A 17,337-nucleotide genomic window follows, 5' to 3' on the forward strand; every position below is an offset into this window, starting at 1 on the left:
TATTAGTATCACTGGTCCCCAAAAGCTTCACTTAGTGTTTGATTTGTCCACTGCAATGTTGCAGTCCTGTAAAAAAAAAAAAGCGCTGTTTGCCGCCATTGCTAGTAAAAATAAAAACGCCATAAAAATATATCCCAAAGTTTGTAGACGCAATAACTTTTGTGCAAACCAATCAATATACACTTATTTTTTATTTTTTTTACCAAAAACATGTAGCAGAATACATATTGACCTAAATTGATAAAGACATGAGAAGTTTTAAATTTTTTTTATTGGAGGTGTTTTATAGCAGAAAGTAAAAAAAAAAAAATATATATATATATATATATATATATATATATATATATATATATATATATATATATATATATATATATATATATATATTTTAATTAAAAAAGGAAGGTACAGGGTAGCAATTGTCAGTTAAATCAATGCAGTGCCAAATCGCAAAAAATGGCCTGGTCATGTAGGGGGTGAAACCTTCCGGGACTGATGTGGGTAAAGTACGAATATATGTGTCTCTTTTATCTAGACAAAATGTGTAAAGTGGTATTAAACCCAAAACCAAAAATGAAATATATTCATTTTCTTTTTTTGGTGTTTTTTCATCTGGTGATCTGGCCAGTAACACAACTCCTGTATTGTGTTGAGGAGGGAGTGGGGCTGAGCCACGCTCTGCGTGTCTAATAAACACACAAAGGCAGCTCGGAAGTGAGCACACACAAGTGCCCCCAGAGCAAGCAGCTTGCTCTGGGGGCACTCAGCAGGGGGAATGGTCCAGAAGCGCTGGCGGGGGAACCTGAGAAACGAAGGATTGGGTAAGTATAACATATCAGTTTATTTTTAAATCTTAACCTTTACAAATGCTTTAATCTGGGGGAGGGGAGTGTTATATGGACTAGCAGCTTGGGATACGCTGACAAAATGAAGTTAAACTCCAGCTCACTCTTTGTAAGCATAAATATATATAGATTTTTTTTACATAAATCAAAAACACTGATCATTGTAAGCATACCTGTCAGTAGTAAATAGTTTGTCTCTTCCTTCTAACCACTACATCTGCAAGACAGCATGTTCTTTTGAAAAGCAACAGATTTACTGGCAGGATCACCAGGTCCAAATAAAAGAAAGAAAGCTATCTCAGCCATCACATCTAAGAATTGGTAAGGCGCAAGCTAATAAGTGTTTGCTTTTGGGTTTAATACCACTTTAAGCCTGGAGTTTAGCTTTACGTTGAATCCATTAGAGGACAGTTAGTAAAGCATTTGTATGTCCTATTATCTCTTGTGAATTCTCCAAACACAATGAAAAAAAATAAACACTGAAATCCATGACGATTGAATTGGATTCCTTGATCTTCCTAAATGTTGAATGTTTTCCTCACTTTTTTTTCCAATTTTTTTTTATTGGATAACAGTTTCAAGATTTCAGTATTATCATACATTCATTGAGGAATCAAAGAACATTGGTTGTTAAGGGTAAAACAAGTGTGTCAAAGGCATGTACATAACAATGAGTGAGTATCCTACTTAAAATACAGAGGGAGATTAAGTATTATGCAGGGTACAACAATCAACTGTAGGTAAACTTACAGTGAATATTACTAAATACCGTAGCAAGTCTTTCTATCTTGTGTTAAAAAGTAGTCAAGGTAGATTCCATATGCGTGAATAATGATGAAGGCCTTTGTATGATAATTTTATCCAAAGGGATATATAATTTTGCCAACTTGGTGCTCTGCCTTGAACACCTGATTAGCAACAGGGGGCTTAGTGGATGGTGTAAGACAGTCAGAGAGGTGAAAGGATAGGGGGGAAGGCAGAAGGAGGAGGAAATGGCGATGGAGTGGGGGGGGGATCAAGGGCATAGGTGACTTAGTAGTTTTCTCCTCAGTCTCCACTAATAGTTACAGTATGATATCTTAGTAAGGTGATGGAGAGTAGGTGTATTAGACACCTGTTGCTGGAAAGCCGTGGATGGAAAAAAATTACATCTTTTTTTTTATATGTAGTATAAGTATACCCTTAGTAATCACTAAGTAGGCATTGGGAGGGATTTACTAAAATTGGAGCATGGAACATCTGGTGTAGCTCTACATAAACCAATCAGCTTTCAGGTTTAAAATGTCAAATCCTAATTGAACAAGCCAAAGTTAGAAGCTGATTGGCTACCATGCACAGCTGCACCCGATTCAGAGTTTTCCAGTTTTAGTAAATCAGCCCTATTGCATCTTAAATGTATGCAACTGTGTTTGTTTTTTTGTTTTGTTTATCATGGAACTTCGTTATCTATTGAAAGTTTAAGCTCTATTATATATATATATATATATATATATATATATATATATATATATATATATATATATATATATATATATATGAAAATCTTTATAAAACAAGATTGAAATAAAAGTAAGAGTAAAATAAATAAATAAACACTGTAGCTTGACTGAAAATATGAACTCGGTCTCCCACAATTGCAGAAGAAGGGTCACCATATGACAGACAAATGTATTATAACAATGCCACAATAGACAAATGTGTTTTGAATGAAGTTTCTTTTTGCCAGTTAGAAAATATATACTACCTTTATTGCCGGTCTCTGCAGCGACATATTCCACAGCACTGTCAATGCTTTTGGGATTGGTTACATTCAATATGACTGTTTTCAGTGTCGGAGATGTGCACGTTTTTAGGTCCTGGCATCCTTTTTCTGTCAGACAGGCAGCAATGACAATAAATCCTTTTCTATGAAGTCTCTGAGCCAGTAAATTTCCAAAACCAGAGTCACAGCCGGTGACAAAAACATGTTTTTCAGGAATACCTTTCATTTTTACACTGTCTCTAATGGTCCAGCAAAGAAATAACACTACGATGGAGGTCATGGTGCCCATCAATGCTGGATGAACAATCCATAGCTGCAACAGAAAAATGTGAACGTCAGCTACTTTATCCATGTAGAAAAGACTGTTTGAAATTCTAATTTGTGTCATTAAAACTGCTAAATGTTTTGTTGAATAGGCTGTATTTGCTATAGTTACCTCTTTAAATCTTTCAAGCAAATCATCTTCTTCTTCTCCCTGCTGAAATGACAGAAAACGATAATTATCTACATAGTCGTACAGTATAAAAGATTATTTTACTTGAACTGGGGGATATCAGACTTCCCCATTCCATTTAAAAACAATACGCAACAATAAAGTGAAACAAAATCAAGAGGGTTCTCCAACATTTTTGCCATTATGTGCAAGTATGGAAAACGCATTTGCACATTAAGGCCTCACATAATGCCCTCCTCCAGTGAAGCAGTGTTTGAGTTCCCCCTCGTCGTTTCATCGTCACCACTTTCATTTTCCCCCAGTCTTTTTCAGGTTTGGAGTCCTTGACCATCTTGATTGGTTGGCCAAGGTTGATGCAACTCTCAGAAAGCATTCGGAAGTTACTTTGATCAAGAACTCATAGCATGTCAAAACTGTACATTGATCTGCACATGCGTGACTCAGTGTACAATTATAAAAAATGCTAACAGGTAGGGAAGATGCATTTACAAAGTTGCTTCCGCCATGAAAAGCTACCCATTAGCATTTAAGTTCAGTTTTAATGTGTAATTACCTCTCCACTTTGCAGCTATAAGTCTTCACTCGTCAATCTTTACTTTCCACAATATTTCGGAATGTTAGGTAGGAATTAGTACACATTGAATTGTCAGGTATTGATGTTGGATGGGAATACATGGTGCACAATCTGTGTTTCAAGCTCAGAACTCTGTGCAGGCTACTTAAGTACCTCCACACCAAACTTGTCCAACCATGTCTTAATGGAGTCAGCTTTGTGCACAGGGGAACAGTCATGTAGGAACAAGAAGTCAATTGTCAATAATAATTTATATTTAAGAAAAAGATTAACGTTGTTTTTTGCAGTAAAAATAGGCAAGCTCATCATCAGCTGTTCCCTGCAGCTTGCATACATAGATCATCAATCCCTGAATGGTCCAGTTTTGAGCCCCTGAAACATGTTGGCTAAACATACAAAGCTTGCTTGAATCTTTTATTGTAATACAGACTTATGATGTTGAACATTGGTGTTGATCTATCTGCCCCTATGTAACTCTGTTGGACTAATAGTCAAGTACCTGTTTTATAACATGGAAAAAGTAACATGCTCCATCACACCTGAATTACTGAGTAGTACTGAGTATTTTCTTTACTCCTGGGTAGGGATGAGCCGAACACCCCCCGGTTCGGTTCGCACCAGAACTTTCGAACGGACCCCACGTTCGTTACGAACGTTAGAACCCCATTGAAGTCTATGGGACTCGAACGTTCGAAATGGAAAGTGCTAATTTTAACGGCTAATATGCAAGATACTGTCCTAAAAAGGGTTTAGAGACCTGGCTCCTGCCCCAGGGGACATGGGTCAATGCAAAAAAAAGTTTTAAAAACGGCCGTTATTGCGGGAGCACTGATTTTAATGACGATTAAAGTGAAAAAAAAAAGTGAAATATTCCTTTAACTATGGTGCCTGTGGGGTGTCTGTAGTATGCCTGTGAAGTGCCACGTGTTTCCCGTGTTTAGAACAGTCCCTGCACAAAATGACATTTAACGGAAATAACACCATTTAAAACTGCTTGTGGTTTTAATGTTATATCTGGTTCCTGCAATATGGTTGAAAATCATTCAGAAAAATGGCATGGGTAGCCCTCCCTGCCCATTACCAGCCTATTTGGGTCTTGTACGCATATTAAGGGGAACCCTGTACCCATATTAAAAAAAGGAAATGCGTGTGGCCCCCAGGCCTTATATACTCAGAACAGCAGTATACAGGCGGTGCAAACAAGACAGGGACTGTGTAGGTTTGTTGTGTTAAGTTGAATCTGTTTGTAATTTTCAACTGGTACATTTTTAAAGTGTAGCTCCAGTCAAAAAAACTATTTTTAAGCTTTTTGGAAAACATAGGGAAGGGTTATCACCCCTGTATAATTTGTTTTGTCGTCCATCTTTTTTCATCTCACTTGCTGCTGTCTCCTTGCGTTTGCAAGTAGGAGATGTTTGTAAGTTGGATGTTTGAAAGTAGGGGCCTGCCCTATATGCTCTGCAGAAATGGCGGAACAAGGTGTTGGTTTTGCCACAACATTGTAAGCCCTCAAAGTGACTCTTGGTGGGCGCTGGAGCGCCCTGCTGTGAACGATTATATCAAGAATTGTAATTACATGCCATTGTTGAACAGTGGTAGAAAAATTGACCTTTGGTGGTTGTGGTGCTGGTGCCACAACACTATAAGTCCTCACCGTTACTCTGGGTGGGCACAGGAAGGGGCCCTCCTGTGAAATATTATATCAAGAATTGTAATTACATGTCCCTGTTAAACAGGGGCAGAAAAATGTGGCCTTAGGCACTGCTGCTGGTGCCACCACACTGCAACCTCTTCCATAAACTCTATTTTTTTTTGCTGGAATTAGCCCTGCTGCAAAGCATTGCATCAAAAATTGTACTTTAATGCCCCTGTTAAACAGGGGCAGAAAAATTGGGCCTTAGGCACTGGTGCTGGTGCCACCACACTGCAACCTCTGCCATATACTCTAGTTTTATTGCAGGAATTAGCCCTGCTGCAAAGCATTGCATCAAAAATTGTACTTAAACGCCCCTGTTAAACAGGGGCAGAAAAATTGGGCCTTAGGCACTGGTGCTGGTGCCACCACACTGCAACCTCTGCCATATACTCTAGTTTTATTGCAGGAATTAGCCCTGCTGCAAAGCATTGCATCAAAAATTGTAATTAAACGCCCCTGTTAAACAGGGGCAGAAAAATTGGGCCTTAGGCACTGGTGCTGGTGCCACCACACTGCAACCTCTGCCATATACTCTAGTTTTATTGCAGGAATTAGCCCTGCTGCAAAGCATTGCATCAAAAATTGTAATTAAACGCCCCTGTTAAACAGGGGCAGAAAAATTGGGCCTTAGGCACTGGTGCTGGTGCCACCACACTGCAACCTCTGCCATATACTCTAGTTTTATTGCAGGAATTAGCCCTGCTGCAAAGCATTGCATCAAAAATTGTAATTAAACGCCCCTGTTAAACAGGGGCAGAAAAATTGGGCTGCTGGCATCACCCAGAACCAAAAATGTTCTTCCAACATATCAGCGGAGGAGGAAGAGGATAGACAATCAACATAACAGGACAGTCACTCAGCATCAGCATAGGCAGTCTTGAAGGGATGTGGCATTTCAAAAAAAATTATTCGGTTACATCAGCTTCAGGTGCTTGGTAGCTGTGGGTGATCCAAGACTGATTCATCTTGATGAAGGTCAGTCGATCAACTGATTCGGTGGACAGGCGCACCCTGTGATCGGTAACAAAGCCACCAGCAGCACTGAAGGTGCGTTCCGAAAGAACGCTGGATGCAGGACAGGCCAGTAGCTCAATTGCATACTGTGCAAGCTCTGGCCAGTGATCCATCCTCAAGACCCAGTAAGCCAGAGGATTTTGGGTGGGAAAGGTGTCCAAGTCTGACCTTGCCCCTAGGTATTCCTGCACCATGTAAATCAGACGCTGGCGATGGGTGCTGGAACCAATCATACCTTGGGGCTGCGGACTAAAAAATTGTCTGAAAGCATCAGTCAGACGGCCACCTTCTCCACCGCTCCTTCTGACCGATGCCTCAGCAACATGTTGTCCAGGACCAGGAGTTTGTAACCTCCCAGTCTCTGGGAACGCGTTGCACAGAGCTTTCTGCAAGGCCTCCCGGAGATGTCTCATCCTCTGCTCCCTCTGCGATGACAAGATAAGGTCGGCAACCTTACCCTTGTACCGTGGATCAAGGAGAGTGGCCAGCCAGTAATGGTCCCTCTCCTTGATCCGAAGAATACAAGGATCCTTCCGCAGGCTTTGCAGGATCAGGGAGGCCATGCAGCGTAGGTTAGCTGAGGCATTCGGTCCGAAGTCCTCTGGGTCACTAAGGACAACATGATCCGCAGCTACCTCCTTCCAGCCACGTACAAGTCCACGTGTTTCTTGGGACTGTAAATCATCCCTATAAGACTGCTGCTGCTGCTGAGTGCCAGCCTCCACCTCCATGCTGACACAATCATCCTCCTCCTCCTCTTCCTCCTCCTCATCCTCTTCCTGTGTGATGGGTGGCACAGCAGGAACACTGTCTGGATAAAGGGGGCCTTGAGAGGCAAGGAAGTCCTCCTCTTCCTGCCTCTGTTCTGCCTCAAGTGCCCTGTCCATTATTCCACGCAGCGTATGCTCCAAGAGGTGGACAAGAGGTACAGTGTCACTGATGCATGCACGGTCACTGCCCACCATCCTTGTGGCCTCCTCAAACGGTGACAGGACAGTGCATGCATCCCTGATCATGCCCCACTGGCGTGGTGAGAAAAAAACCAAGCTCCCCTGACCCTGTCCTGGTGCCGTAGTCGCACAGGTACTCATTGATGGCCCTCTGCTGCGTGTGCAGCCACTGCAGCATGGCCAATGTTGAGTTCCATCTGGTGGGCATGTCACATATAAGGCGGTTCTTGGGCAGGTTCAACTCCTTTTGGAGCTCAGCCAGCCGAGCACAGGCATTAAATGATCGGCGGAAATGCACACAGACTTTCCTGGCCTGCTTCAGGACATCCTGTAAGCCGGGGTACCTGCCCAAGAACCGCTGCACCACCAGGTTAAGGACGTGAGCTACACAGGGCACATGGGTCAGTTGTCCCTGTCGGAGGGCGGAGAGGAGGTTGGTGCCATTGTCGCAAACCACCATTCCTGGCTTAAGCTGGCGTGGCGTCAACCACCTCTCGGCCTGCCCATGCAGAGCTGACAAAACATCCGCCCCAGTGTGGCTCCTGTCCCCCAAACAAACCAGCGCAAGCACGGCATGGCATCGTTTTGCCTGCGTACTTGCGTAGCCCCTGCAACGCCTACGGAGCACCGCTGGTTCTGAGGACAGAGCACTGGAAGAGGCCATGGAGGAAGAAGAAGAGGAGGGGGTGGAGGAGAGAGGTGTGTCACAACCAATAGTAGCATTTTGGAGGCGCGGTGGCGGAACAACCTCCAACACTACTGCACCTTGTACTGCATCCTTCCCAGCAGCCAGAAGAGTGACCCAATGGGCCGTGAAAGACAGGTAACGTCCCTGTCCATGCCTGCTGGACCATGAGTCAGCGGTAATATGCACCTTACCGCTGACCGCCCTGTCCAGCGAGGCAAGGACATTGCCTTCCACATGCCGGTAGAGAGCCGGAATCGCCTTCCGTGAGAAAAAGTGGCGTTTGGGGACCTGCCACTGAGGAACCGCACATTGTACAAACTCACGGAAGGGGGCCGAGTCTACCAACTGAAAAGGCAGCAGTTGAAGTGCTAGCAATTTAGCCAAGCTAGCATTCAACCGCTGGGCATGTGGATGGCTGGGAGTAAACTTCTTCCGCCGGTCCAGCAGCTGGGGCAGGGACATTTGCCTGCTATAATCGGACGTGGGTGTACCGCTAGCAGAGTTCCCGGAAGCACTTGGCTGTGACACACCTAATTCTACACCTTCATTCCTCTCAGAGCAGGTTTCAGAGAGGAATGAAGGTCTAGTGGGGTTGGAGATGCCAGCTGATGAGGAGCAAGGAGAGGTCCGCTTTGTTCTTTGGTGTGGGTCTTTGAGGTACGCTTGCCAACGAGCTGCATGGCAGGTCAACATATGTCTGGTCAAGCATGTGGTGCCCAAGCGGCTGATGTTTTGGCCACGTGAGATACGCTTGAGACATATGTTGCAAATAGCAGCGGTGCGATCTGATGCACTCGTCTCAAAAAAGGCCCACACCAAAGAACTTTTAGAATAACGCGCAGAGGCAGCGCTCTGCACAGGCGGAGCTCTGCGGTGTGATTCAGTCGGTGTGCTGCCCCTAAGCTGGCCCCCGGAGGGCATCCTGCCTCGTTGGACATGTGCCTCCTCCTCCTCCCTCCTTCCAGGCACCCACGTGGAGTCAGTGCCCTCATCATCCCCTCCCTCTTCATCGCTGTAGCAAACCTGGCAGTATGCTGCAGCTTGTGGAACATGACTGCCAGATTGCTGTCCTTCTTGAGCATCCCCTCTCTCTGCGCTCACGCTACTGCCTTCCTCTAGCTGAGTGTCATCATCAGAGCCCACCAAACACTGGGCATCCTCCTGGAGCATGTACCCAACACTGTGCTCAAAGAGTTCAGGAGACTCCTCAGGAGGACGTGGTGGGTCTAGGGAAGGAGTCACTGATGATGACATTGAGAGGAGGGAAGATGATGCGTTGGCAGCTGCTTTGCGACTACCCTGAGACTGGGTGAGAGAGGATGACGAGAATGAAGAGGGCTTGGTCATCCACTCTACCAAGTCGTTGGCATGTTGCGGTTCAACATGTCCAGCTGCCGAAAAGAAGGACAAGCATGTCCCATGGCCACGTGCTGATGACAATGCACCGCGTCCACGACCAGCACTGTTGTCTCTAGACACAGAGCCTGCTTGCCCTCTTTTATCGGCTCGCGCCTGTCTGCCTCTCCTTGCTGGCCTTCCAGACATGGTAATGGCCTGAAGGGAGTTGGGTAAAACAGCAGTTGGGTAGTTTATATTGTGCTGGAGGCACACACAACTTCCAATAACTCCTGCAGATGGCAATTGGGCTCAAATAGAGAACAGCTATGTAGGTGGATTATAGCGGTATGTACTGGGTACAGAGCACGCAGACAGCACGCACTATCTCCTAACACTACTGACTGCAAGCTCTATTATTAACGATAGATCACTAGCTATATAGGTTAGGTGAATATCGCGGTGTATACTGCGGTCAGGGCACGCAGACAATAACCAGAAAACAGCAGAGATAAAGGGGTATATACAGATGTATACTGTGCTGTGCTGGAGGCACACACAACTTCCAATAACTCCTGCAGATAGCAATTGGGCTCAAATAGAGAACAGCTATGTAGGTGGATTATAGCGGTATGTACTGGGTACAGAGCACGCAGACAGCACGCACTATCTCCTAACACTACTGACTGCAAGCTCTATTATTAAAGATATATAAATATAGTGAAGTGAATAGTGAATATAGTGGTGTATACTGCGGTCAGGGCACAGACAATAACCACTACACAACAGCGAGACAGGAAATCAGCCAAAAACGATCGGTGTGTACTGTGTTGAAGGTACACAGAACACCCACTGCTTCAGATGCTAACACACTACACGAGGCCGCCTCAATGGCGGCCTTATATAGTGTGGGGCGTGCACTACACAGCCTCAGCTATGATTGGCCACAGGCATCCTGCCTGTGGCCAATCATGGCTCTCCTCGCTGCTGGCGCTGCGATTGGCCAAGCATGCGGGGTCACAGTGCATGCTTGGCCAATCATGAGCCAGCAATGCACTGCGCCATCGCAGTGCATTGTGGGCCGTGAGCGCCATGTGAATTTTGACGCGAACGGACCAAGTGTTCAGATTTCGCCGAACGGACGAACAGCCAATGTTCGAGTCGAACGTACGTTCGACTCGAACACGAAGCTCATCCCTACTCCTGGGCGCTGTACATAGCAGTGGGAGGGTGGGAAGGGGTGAAGGAAAAGTGAACATATATTGCTGGGTTTTAAAACATAATATATGCAATGTATATATATATATATATATATATACGTATATATATATATATATATATATATATATATATATATATATATATATATATATATATATATATATCTGCGCTAACCCATAAGTGTTAAAGTGTTCAAATAACATATTTCACTAATGAAATGTAGACCATAAATTGGGTAATAAATTGTCCAAGCATCTGCCCATCCAACACCACTGTGACATGTGCAAGAAACCAGAATGTATATGATCATAATGTAAAGTCCTTTAGAAGAAATCTCTCTGTGCCAGTAATGATTCCCTGCATATGGTTAAGGTGTATGGTGATTCACCCAAATCAAACGTGATTGTCCCACCACCTTCCAAAATCCACTTTCACCAGATAGCGATATATTATGAGCCTGATCTCTATTGACCAGACTCATGATATATCATAATATATTGCTATCTGGTGAGTGTGGATTTTGGAAGGTGGTGGAACAATCACGTTTGAGTTGGGTAAATTTCCATACATCATAACCATACGCAGGGAATCATTACTGGCACAGAGAGATTTCTTCTAATTATTCTTATTATATAATAATAACAGTTTGTGCATTGCTTAACAAAAAAAAGGCAGATATTACCGTTAGATTACAATTTGGTACAAGAGGAATCAGGGGCCATGCTCATTAGAGCTTACAATCTAAAAAGGGAGAGTCAATTGATACAAAAGGTAATAGCTGTGGGGGATGATCTGATGGAGGAAGTAAAAGCCCTTGTACACACGGTCGGAGAATCTGTCGGAATGAGTCTTATCGGACCGGGTCGTCAGATAATCCGACTGTGTGTGGTATGCATCGGACTGATTCCGTCCGAATCTCCGTCCGACCCAATTTTCCAACATGTTGGAAATATTTTCCGACCAACTGGGCCGGACGGACCTAATCTGATCATGTGTAGAGCATTTTAATCGGACCAAGTGCCACGCATGCTCAGATCAAATTCCTACATCAAAGCTATTGGCTACTAGCCTGAATGTAGTCCCATCGTAACGAAATTACGTCATCACGTTCTGAAAGATCGGATTTTTCGCCAACTTGGCCCGACCGTGTGTATGCAACAGTTTCGGACACAATCCGTCGGACTAAATCCGACGGATTTGGTTGGCAAAATCTCCGACCGTGTGTATGTGGGCAAACAGTGTATTAGTTAGAAGCAGGATAGGCTTCTTTAACCACTACAATACCGAACACTTTTGCCCCCTTCCTTCCCTGCCCAATTTTCAGCTTTCAGCACTCTCGCACTTTCAATGACAATTGTGCGGTCATGCTACACTGTACCCAAATTACGTTTTTATAATTTTGTTTGCACAAATAGAGCTTTATTTTTCTGGTATTTATTCACGACTCCCTTTTTTATTTTTTGCGATAAACGCGAAAAAAAGAGCATAAATTTGGGGAAAAAAAACAATATATTTTTCTTTCTAATTTAAAAGGAATCCAAAAAAATCTATTTTTTTCATAAATTTAAGCCAAAATGTATTCTGCTACATGTTTTTGCTAAACAAAAATTCCATTAAGTGTATAATAATTGGTTTGTGATCACGGACATATGTACGCAAATGATCATGTACAGATGTGTGCAGGTGATCACAGACATATGTGTGCAGATAATCACTGGAACATGTGATTCTAGTGGGACATATGTGGGGACATGTATTTTTATTATTTGGGGACATGTGTTTTTATTATTTGGGGACATGTGTGTTTTGGGGACATGTGTGGGGACACTTGTGTTTTACACTAGACTGGTGATCAGTGAGTAAAAAGCTGTAAAATACTCACTGATTACCAGCCGGCTGCAGCGATCTGCTTTCCTCTCCTCAGCGACGACTTCCGTGTGAGGAGAGGAGAGCCGATTGCCTAGCAACCGGCTGTTTGTTTACATCACATGACGGCTGTGATTGGACATGGCCATCATGTGATTAGGAGGGCCAATCACAGAGCCAACCTGCCAATCCGAGATGTTCTGTGTCCAGGTGACACAAGCGCATCGGGGCTGCGTGGGCACGAGCGTGCGCGATCCACCTCCTTCGGAAGGACGTTCCTGAACATCCAGTCAGAAGGAGAGAGCTCCCACCCGGCCAATGTATATATACATTGGCCCGGTGGGAAGTAGTTAAAGTAGCATTAGAGGAGGGGTCAAGCGAGCTAGAGAGCAGGAGGTCTAATGGACTTTGCATTGTGATCATAGAAATTCTGGTTTCTGGAACATATCATAGTAGTGTTGTATGGTCAGATGCTTGGACAATTTATTAACCGATTTAATGTTTCAATGAAATTTGTGTAACATGTTGATTTGAACACTTTAACACTTGTTTATAGGTTAGCACAGCTATATACAGTATCTCAAACAAGTGAGTACACGCTTCACATTTTTGTAAATATTTTATTATATCTTTTCACGTGACAACACTGAAGAAATGACACATGCTACAATGTAAAGTAGTGAGTGTACAGCTTGTATAACAGTGTACATTTGCTGTCCCCACAAAATAACTCATCACACAGCCATTAATGTCTAAACCACTGGCAACAAAAATGAGTACACTCCAAAGTGAAAATGTCCAAATTGGGTCCAACGTGTCAATATTTTGTCTGGCAACCATTATTTTCCAGCACTGCCTTAACCCTCTTGGGCATGGAGTTCACCAGAGCCTCACAGGTTGCCACTGGAGTCCTCTTCCACTCTCCCATGATGACATCATGGAGCTGGTGGATGTTAAAGACCTTCTGCTCCTCCACCTTCCTTTTGAGGATGCCCCACAGATGCTCAATAGGGTTTAGGTCTGGAGACACAATTGGCCAGTCCATCATCTTTACCCTCAGCTTCTTTAGCAAGGAAGTGGTCATCTTGGAGGTGTGTTAGGGGTCGTTATGGTGTTGGAATACTGCCCTGCGGCCCAGTCTCCGAAGGATCATGCTCTGCATCAGTATGTCACAGTACATGTTGGCATTCAGGGTTCCCTCAATGAACTGTAGCTCCCCAGTGCCAGCAGCACTCATGCAGCCCCAGACCATGGCATTCTCACCACCATGCTTGACTGTAGGCAAGAAACACTTGTCTTTGTACCCCTCACACACTTGACACCCTCTGAACGAAATAGGTTTATCTTGGGGTCATCAGACCACAGGACACCACAGTTCCAGTAATCCATGTCCTTAGTCTAGTTGTCTTCAGCAAACTGTTTGTGGGATTTCTTGTGCATCATTTTTAGAAGAGGCTCCCTTCTGGGAGGACAGCCATGCAGACCAAATTGAGCAGTGTGCAGCGTATGGTCTGAGCACTGACAGGCTGATCCCCCACCCCTTCATCCTCTGCAGCAATTCTGGCAGCACTCATACATCTATTTCCCAAAGACATCCTCTGGAAATGAGCAATTAACTTCTTTGGTTGACCATGGTGAGGCCTGTTCTGAGTGGAACCTGTCCTGTTAATCCGCTGTATGGTCTTGGCCACCATGCGGTCTTGGCAATCTTCTTATAGCCTAGGCCAACTTTATGTAGAGCAACAATTCTTTTTTTCAGATCCTCAGTGAGTTCCTTGCCATAAGGTCCCATGTTGAACTTCCCGTGACCAGTATGAGAGAGTGAGAGTGATAACACCACGTTTAAGACACCTGCTCCCCATTCACACCTGAGTGTCAGAAATCATGAAAAACTGAGACAGAAGTACAGTTAAATCACACTTGTTTAAATAATAACAGTACGGTAAATAGAACAAACATTGTCAAAACATAGCCAAAGTTTTGTAACTGGAAAGGATAGTCAGACAAGCCAGAAAGTCAGGGATCAGCATAGTCGAACAGCAAGCAGGATCTGGAGCCAGAAGGAATTTCAGCCAAGCAAGTCTTTAACAGGAACACAGGAGATAGTCTCTGTGATGTTGACCAAGGCGAAGGCAGAGATAATCTGGGCTAGACAGCTTAAGTAGGCAGGACTGACGAGCAGGATATCATTAACAGGTGAGTCACTGTGAAGAGATAGGAGCTAGCAATTAGAAGGTCTGAGCCCAGCCTTGACACTGAGACCTTGTAACACTAACAAGTAACATGACACCAGGGAGGGAAAATGGCTAATTGGTCCCAATTTGGACATTTTCACGTAGGGGTATACTTACTTTTGTTGCCAGCGGTTTAGAAATTAATGGCTGTGTGTTGAGTTAATTTGAGGGGACAGTAAATTTGCACTGTTATACAAGCTGTACACTCACTACTTTACATTGTAGCACAGTGTAATTTCTTCAGTGTTATCACATGAGAAGATATAATAAAATATTTACAAAAGTGTGAGGGGTGTTCTCACTTTTGTGAGATACTGTATATATATATATATATATATATCTGTGGGGATCCTCAAATGGTGGGTGGAGGAGCACAAGGTCTCTAACATCCACCAGCTCTGTGATGTCATCATGGAGGAGTGGAAGAGGACTCCAGTGGTAACCTGTGAAGCTCTGGTGAACTCCATGACCAAGAGGGTTAAGGCAGTGCTGGAAAATAATGGTGGCCACACAAAATATTGACACTTTGGGCCCAATTTGAACGTTTTTACTTAGATGGTGTACTCACTTTTGTTGTCAGCATTTTAGAAACGAATTACTGTGTGTTGAATTATTTTGAGGGAACAGCAAATTGCACTGTTATACATGCTATACACTCTCTACTTTACATTGTAGCAAAGAGTTGTCACATGAAAAGTTATAATAAAATATTTACAAAAATGTGAGGGGTGTACTCACTTGTGTGAGATATATATATATATATATATATATATATATATATATATATATATATATATATATATATATATATATATATATATATATATATATATATATATATATATATATATATACACACAGCATTTACACTTTCACTTTACTTAAGGGAAGTCAATTTAGCTGCAGCAAACCATACATAAGGGATTTATATTCGCTGTATTTATTATTTACATGGTTTGTATTGCACCGGTGACACACACTACACGGTTTTAAAACACGCCTATTTATTTTCCCTGTAGAAACCACATTTTAACAAGTACACTAGTTACCAATCATCTTAACTGTCAAAGTAAGAGGAGGTAGGTTTCTGAATAGTTATGGGATGTCAGGATCAACCATTACAATGCACTAGATAGAAACAATAAAGAGGAGGAGTCAATCAGGTCGGCTCAGAATTCAGACTGCGTAGGCTACCAAAACCTGTACTCTAGGCCACCTCAAATCTGAGGGTATTCTGGATGTACAAGAAATAGAAATAGAGGGCACACAGAAACAAAAATTGTCTTTGAAAGACTTTGCAACTAGAAACAGGCAAACGGGGTTCATTAAAGAGAAAGTTTCAATGATTTATCAATATAAATCTTGGCTGTGCCTGGATCCCATTTGATTTAAATAAATACTTTCTGTTACAAAGGGACAACTTGCCTCCAAGAAATCACTCATAAAATATTAACAAAAAATTGATGTCACCTTTGTTCTCAGTTCAACAGTGCCATAAATTCTAAGGATCCGTTGGACAGGTGAAAAATATCAGACTACAGAATCATATTCACACATTTGAAAGAAGTAACTCAATAAAAAGTGCCAGATAAAATGTACGGCACAGATACAGAAGAGGATTGACTGAGAGTTTCAGCAAAAGTAGAGCTGTTAAGCATATACGTGTATAAGGTTCCACTGTCCCCAACCATCTGCTAGCATAACAGAGTCTTGGGGGCAAGCTGCACATGCTCAGTTTGGAGAGTATTGCTAGAGATTTTTTTTCTTTCTTGGGAGAGTGTATGTCAGGGATATGCAATTGGCGGACCTCCAGCTGTTGCAGAACTACAATTCCCCATGAGGCATAGCAAGACTCTGACAACCACAAGCATGACACCCAGAGGCAGAGGCATGATGGGACTTGTAGTTGCAACAGCTGGAGGTCCACTAATTGCATATCCCTGGTGTATGTGATCAGCACAGGGAAATTTAGCATTGTCCAGACACAGGGTCAGGGGTTCTGCAGCCTCAGAGGACAGTCAGAGCAGAATGAAAACTCCTCCTACAAGCCTTAACCAGTGCTAGACTGGCCATCTGACTGCGATATACTGTACTGCCGATGAGAAAAAGTATTCAGGAGTGCATATTTACTAAAATACTTGCATTTCCATGTTCCGTGTACTGTGGGAGACCAGATATAGTGAATGCAGGGTCCTGGGTTTAGTAACACTTTAATGAAGTGAATCTGTGTTCCCCTCATTCATACAATCACATCAAGCAAAACTCCTGTTTTTCAAATTCCCCCTGCACATGGCTGGGTATTTAAAGATGAGCTTCACCTTATGTGCTAAGAATAATTTTCCAGTATTAATGCACCACATGGTAATACACAAAGCTCAGTGTGATGCCTGGTGGCGCCATTAAGTTAATGGCACCCTAATGCATCTAGCCAGCACAGCACCATACACATGCATCTTTAGCATACCTCATCTGCAACAAATAGGATCATTCACAGTGGTAGCCAAATCTGCCAAATATAAAAGAGCTACATGATCTGGCTGGTCACAGTACTGGGTGGGGATAACAGAAAAGAATGGTTGAGAGGCACATACATAATCTCAAATTGGATGGGAAAGTTGGTGCAAGTCCCTATAGAACCTTACCTCTGCAAATAATTTGAATGTGTATAGGTACTTAGTTAGCGTGAATGGATAGAGTG

General features: G+C 43.2%; 1 protein-coding gene across 2 annotated transcripts in view; it reads right to left on the bottom strand.

Annotated features, from left to right (window-relative positions):
- Window positions 1-17,337, bottom strand: part of LOC143923948 (retinol dehydrogenase 7-like) — an 80,477-nt gene that overhangs the window by 21,942 nt on the left and 41,198 nt on the right. For both annotated transcript variants that reach the window (XM_077447896.1, XM_077447897.1), the window contains exons 2-3: window positions 3,044-3,085; window positions 2,590-2,920 (exon numbers count right to left, since the gene is read on the bottom strand). In XM_077447896.1, the coding sequence (XP_077304022.1) occupies window positions 2,590-2,920; window positions 3,044-3,085 (373 nt within the window). The remainder of the gene's footprint in view (window positions 1-2,589; window positions 2,921-3,043; window positions 3,086-17,337) is intronic.

This window comes from Lithobates pipiens, unplaced genomic scaffold, assembly GCF_037356315.1.
Source record: "Lithobates pipiens isolate NorthernLeopardFrog02 unplaced genomic scaffold, aLitPip1_a1.2 Scaffold_22, whole genome shotgun sequence".
NCBI classification, from domain to species: Eukaryota; Metazoa; Chordata; class Amphibia; order Anura; family Ranidae; genus Lithobates; species Lithobates pipiens.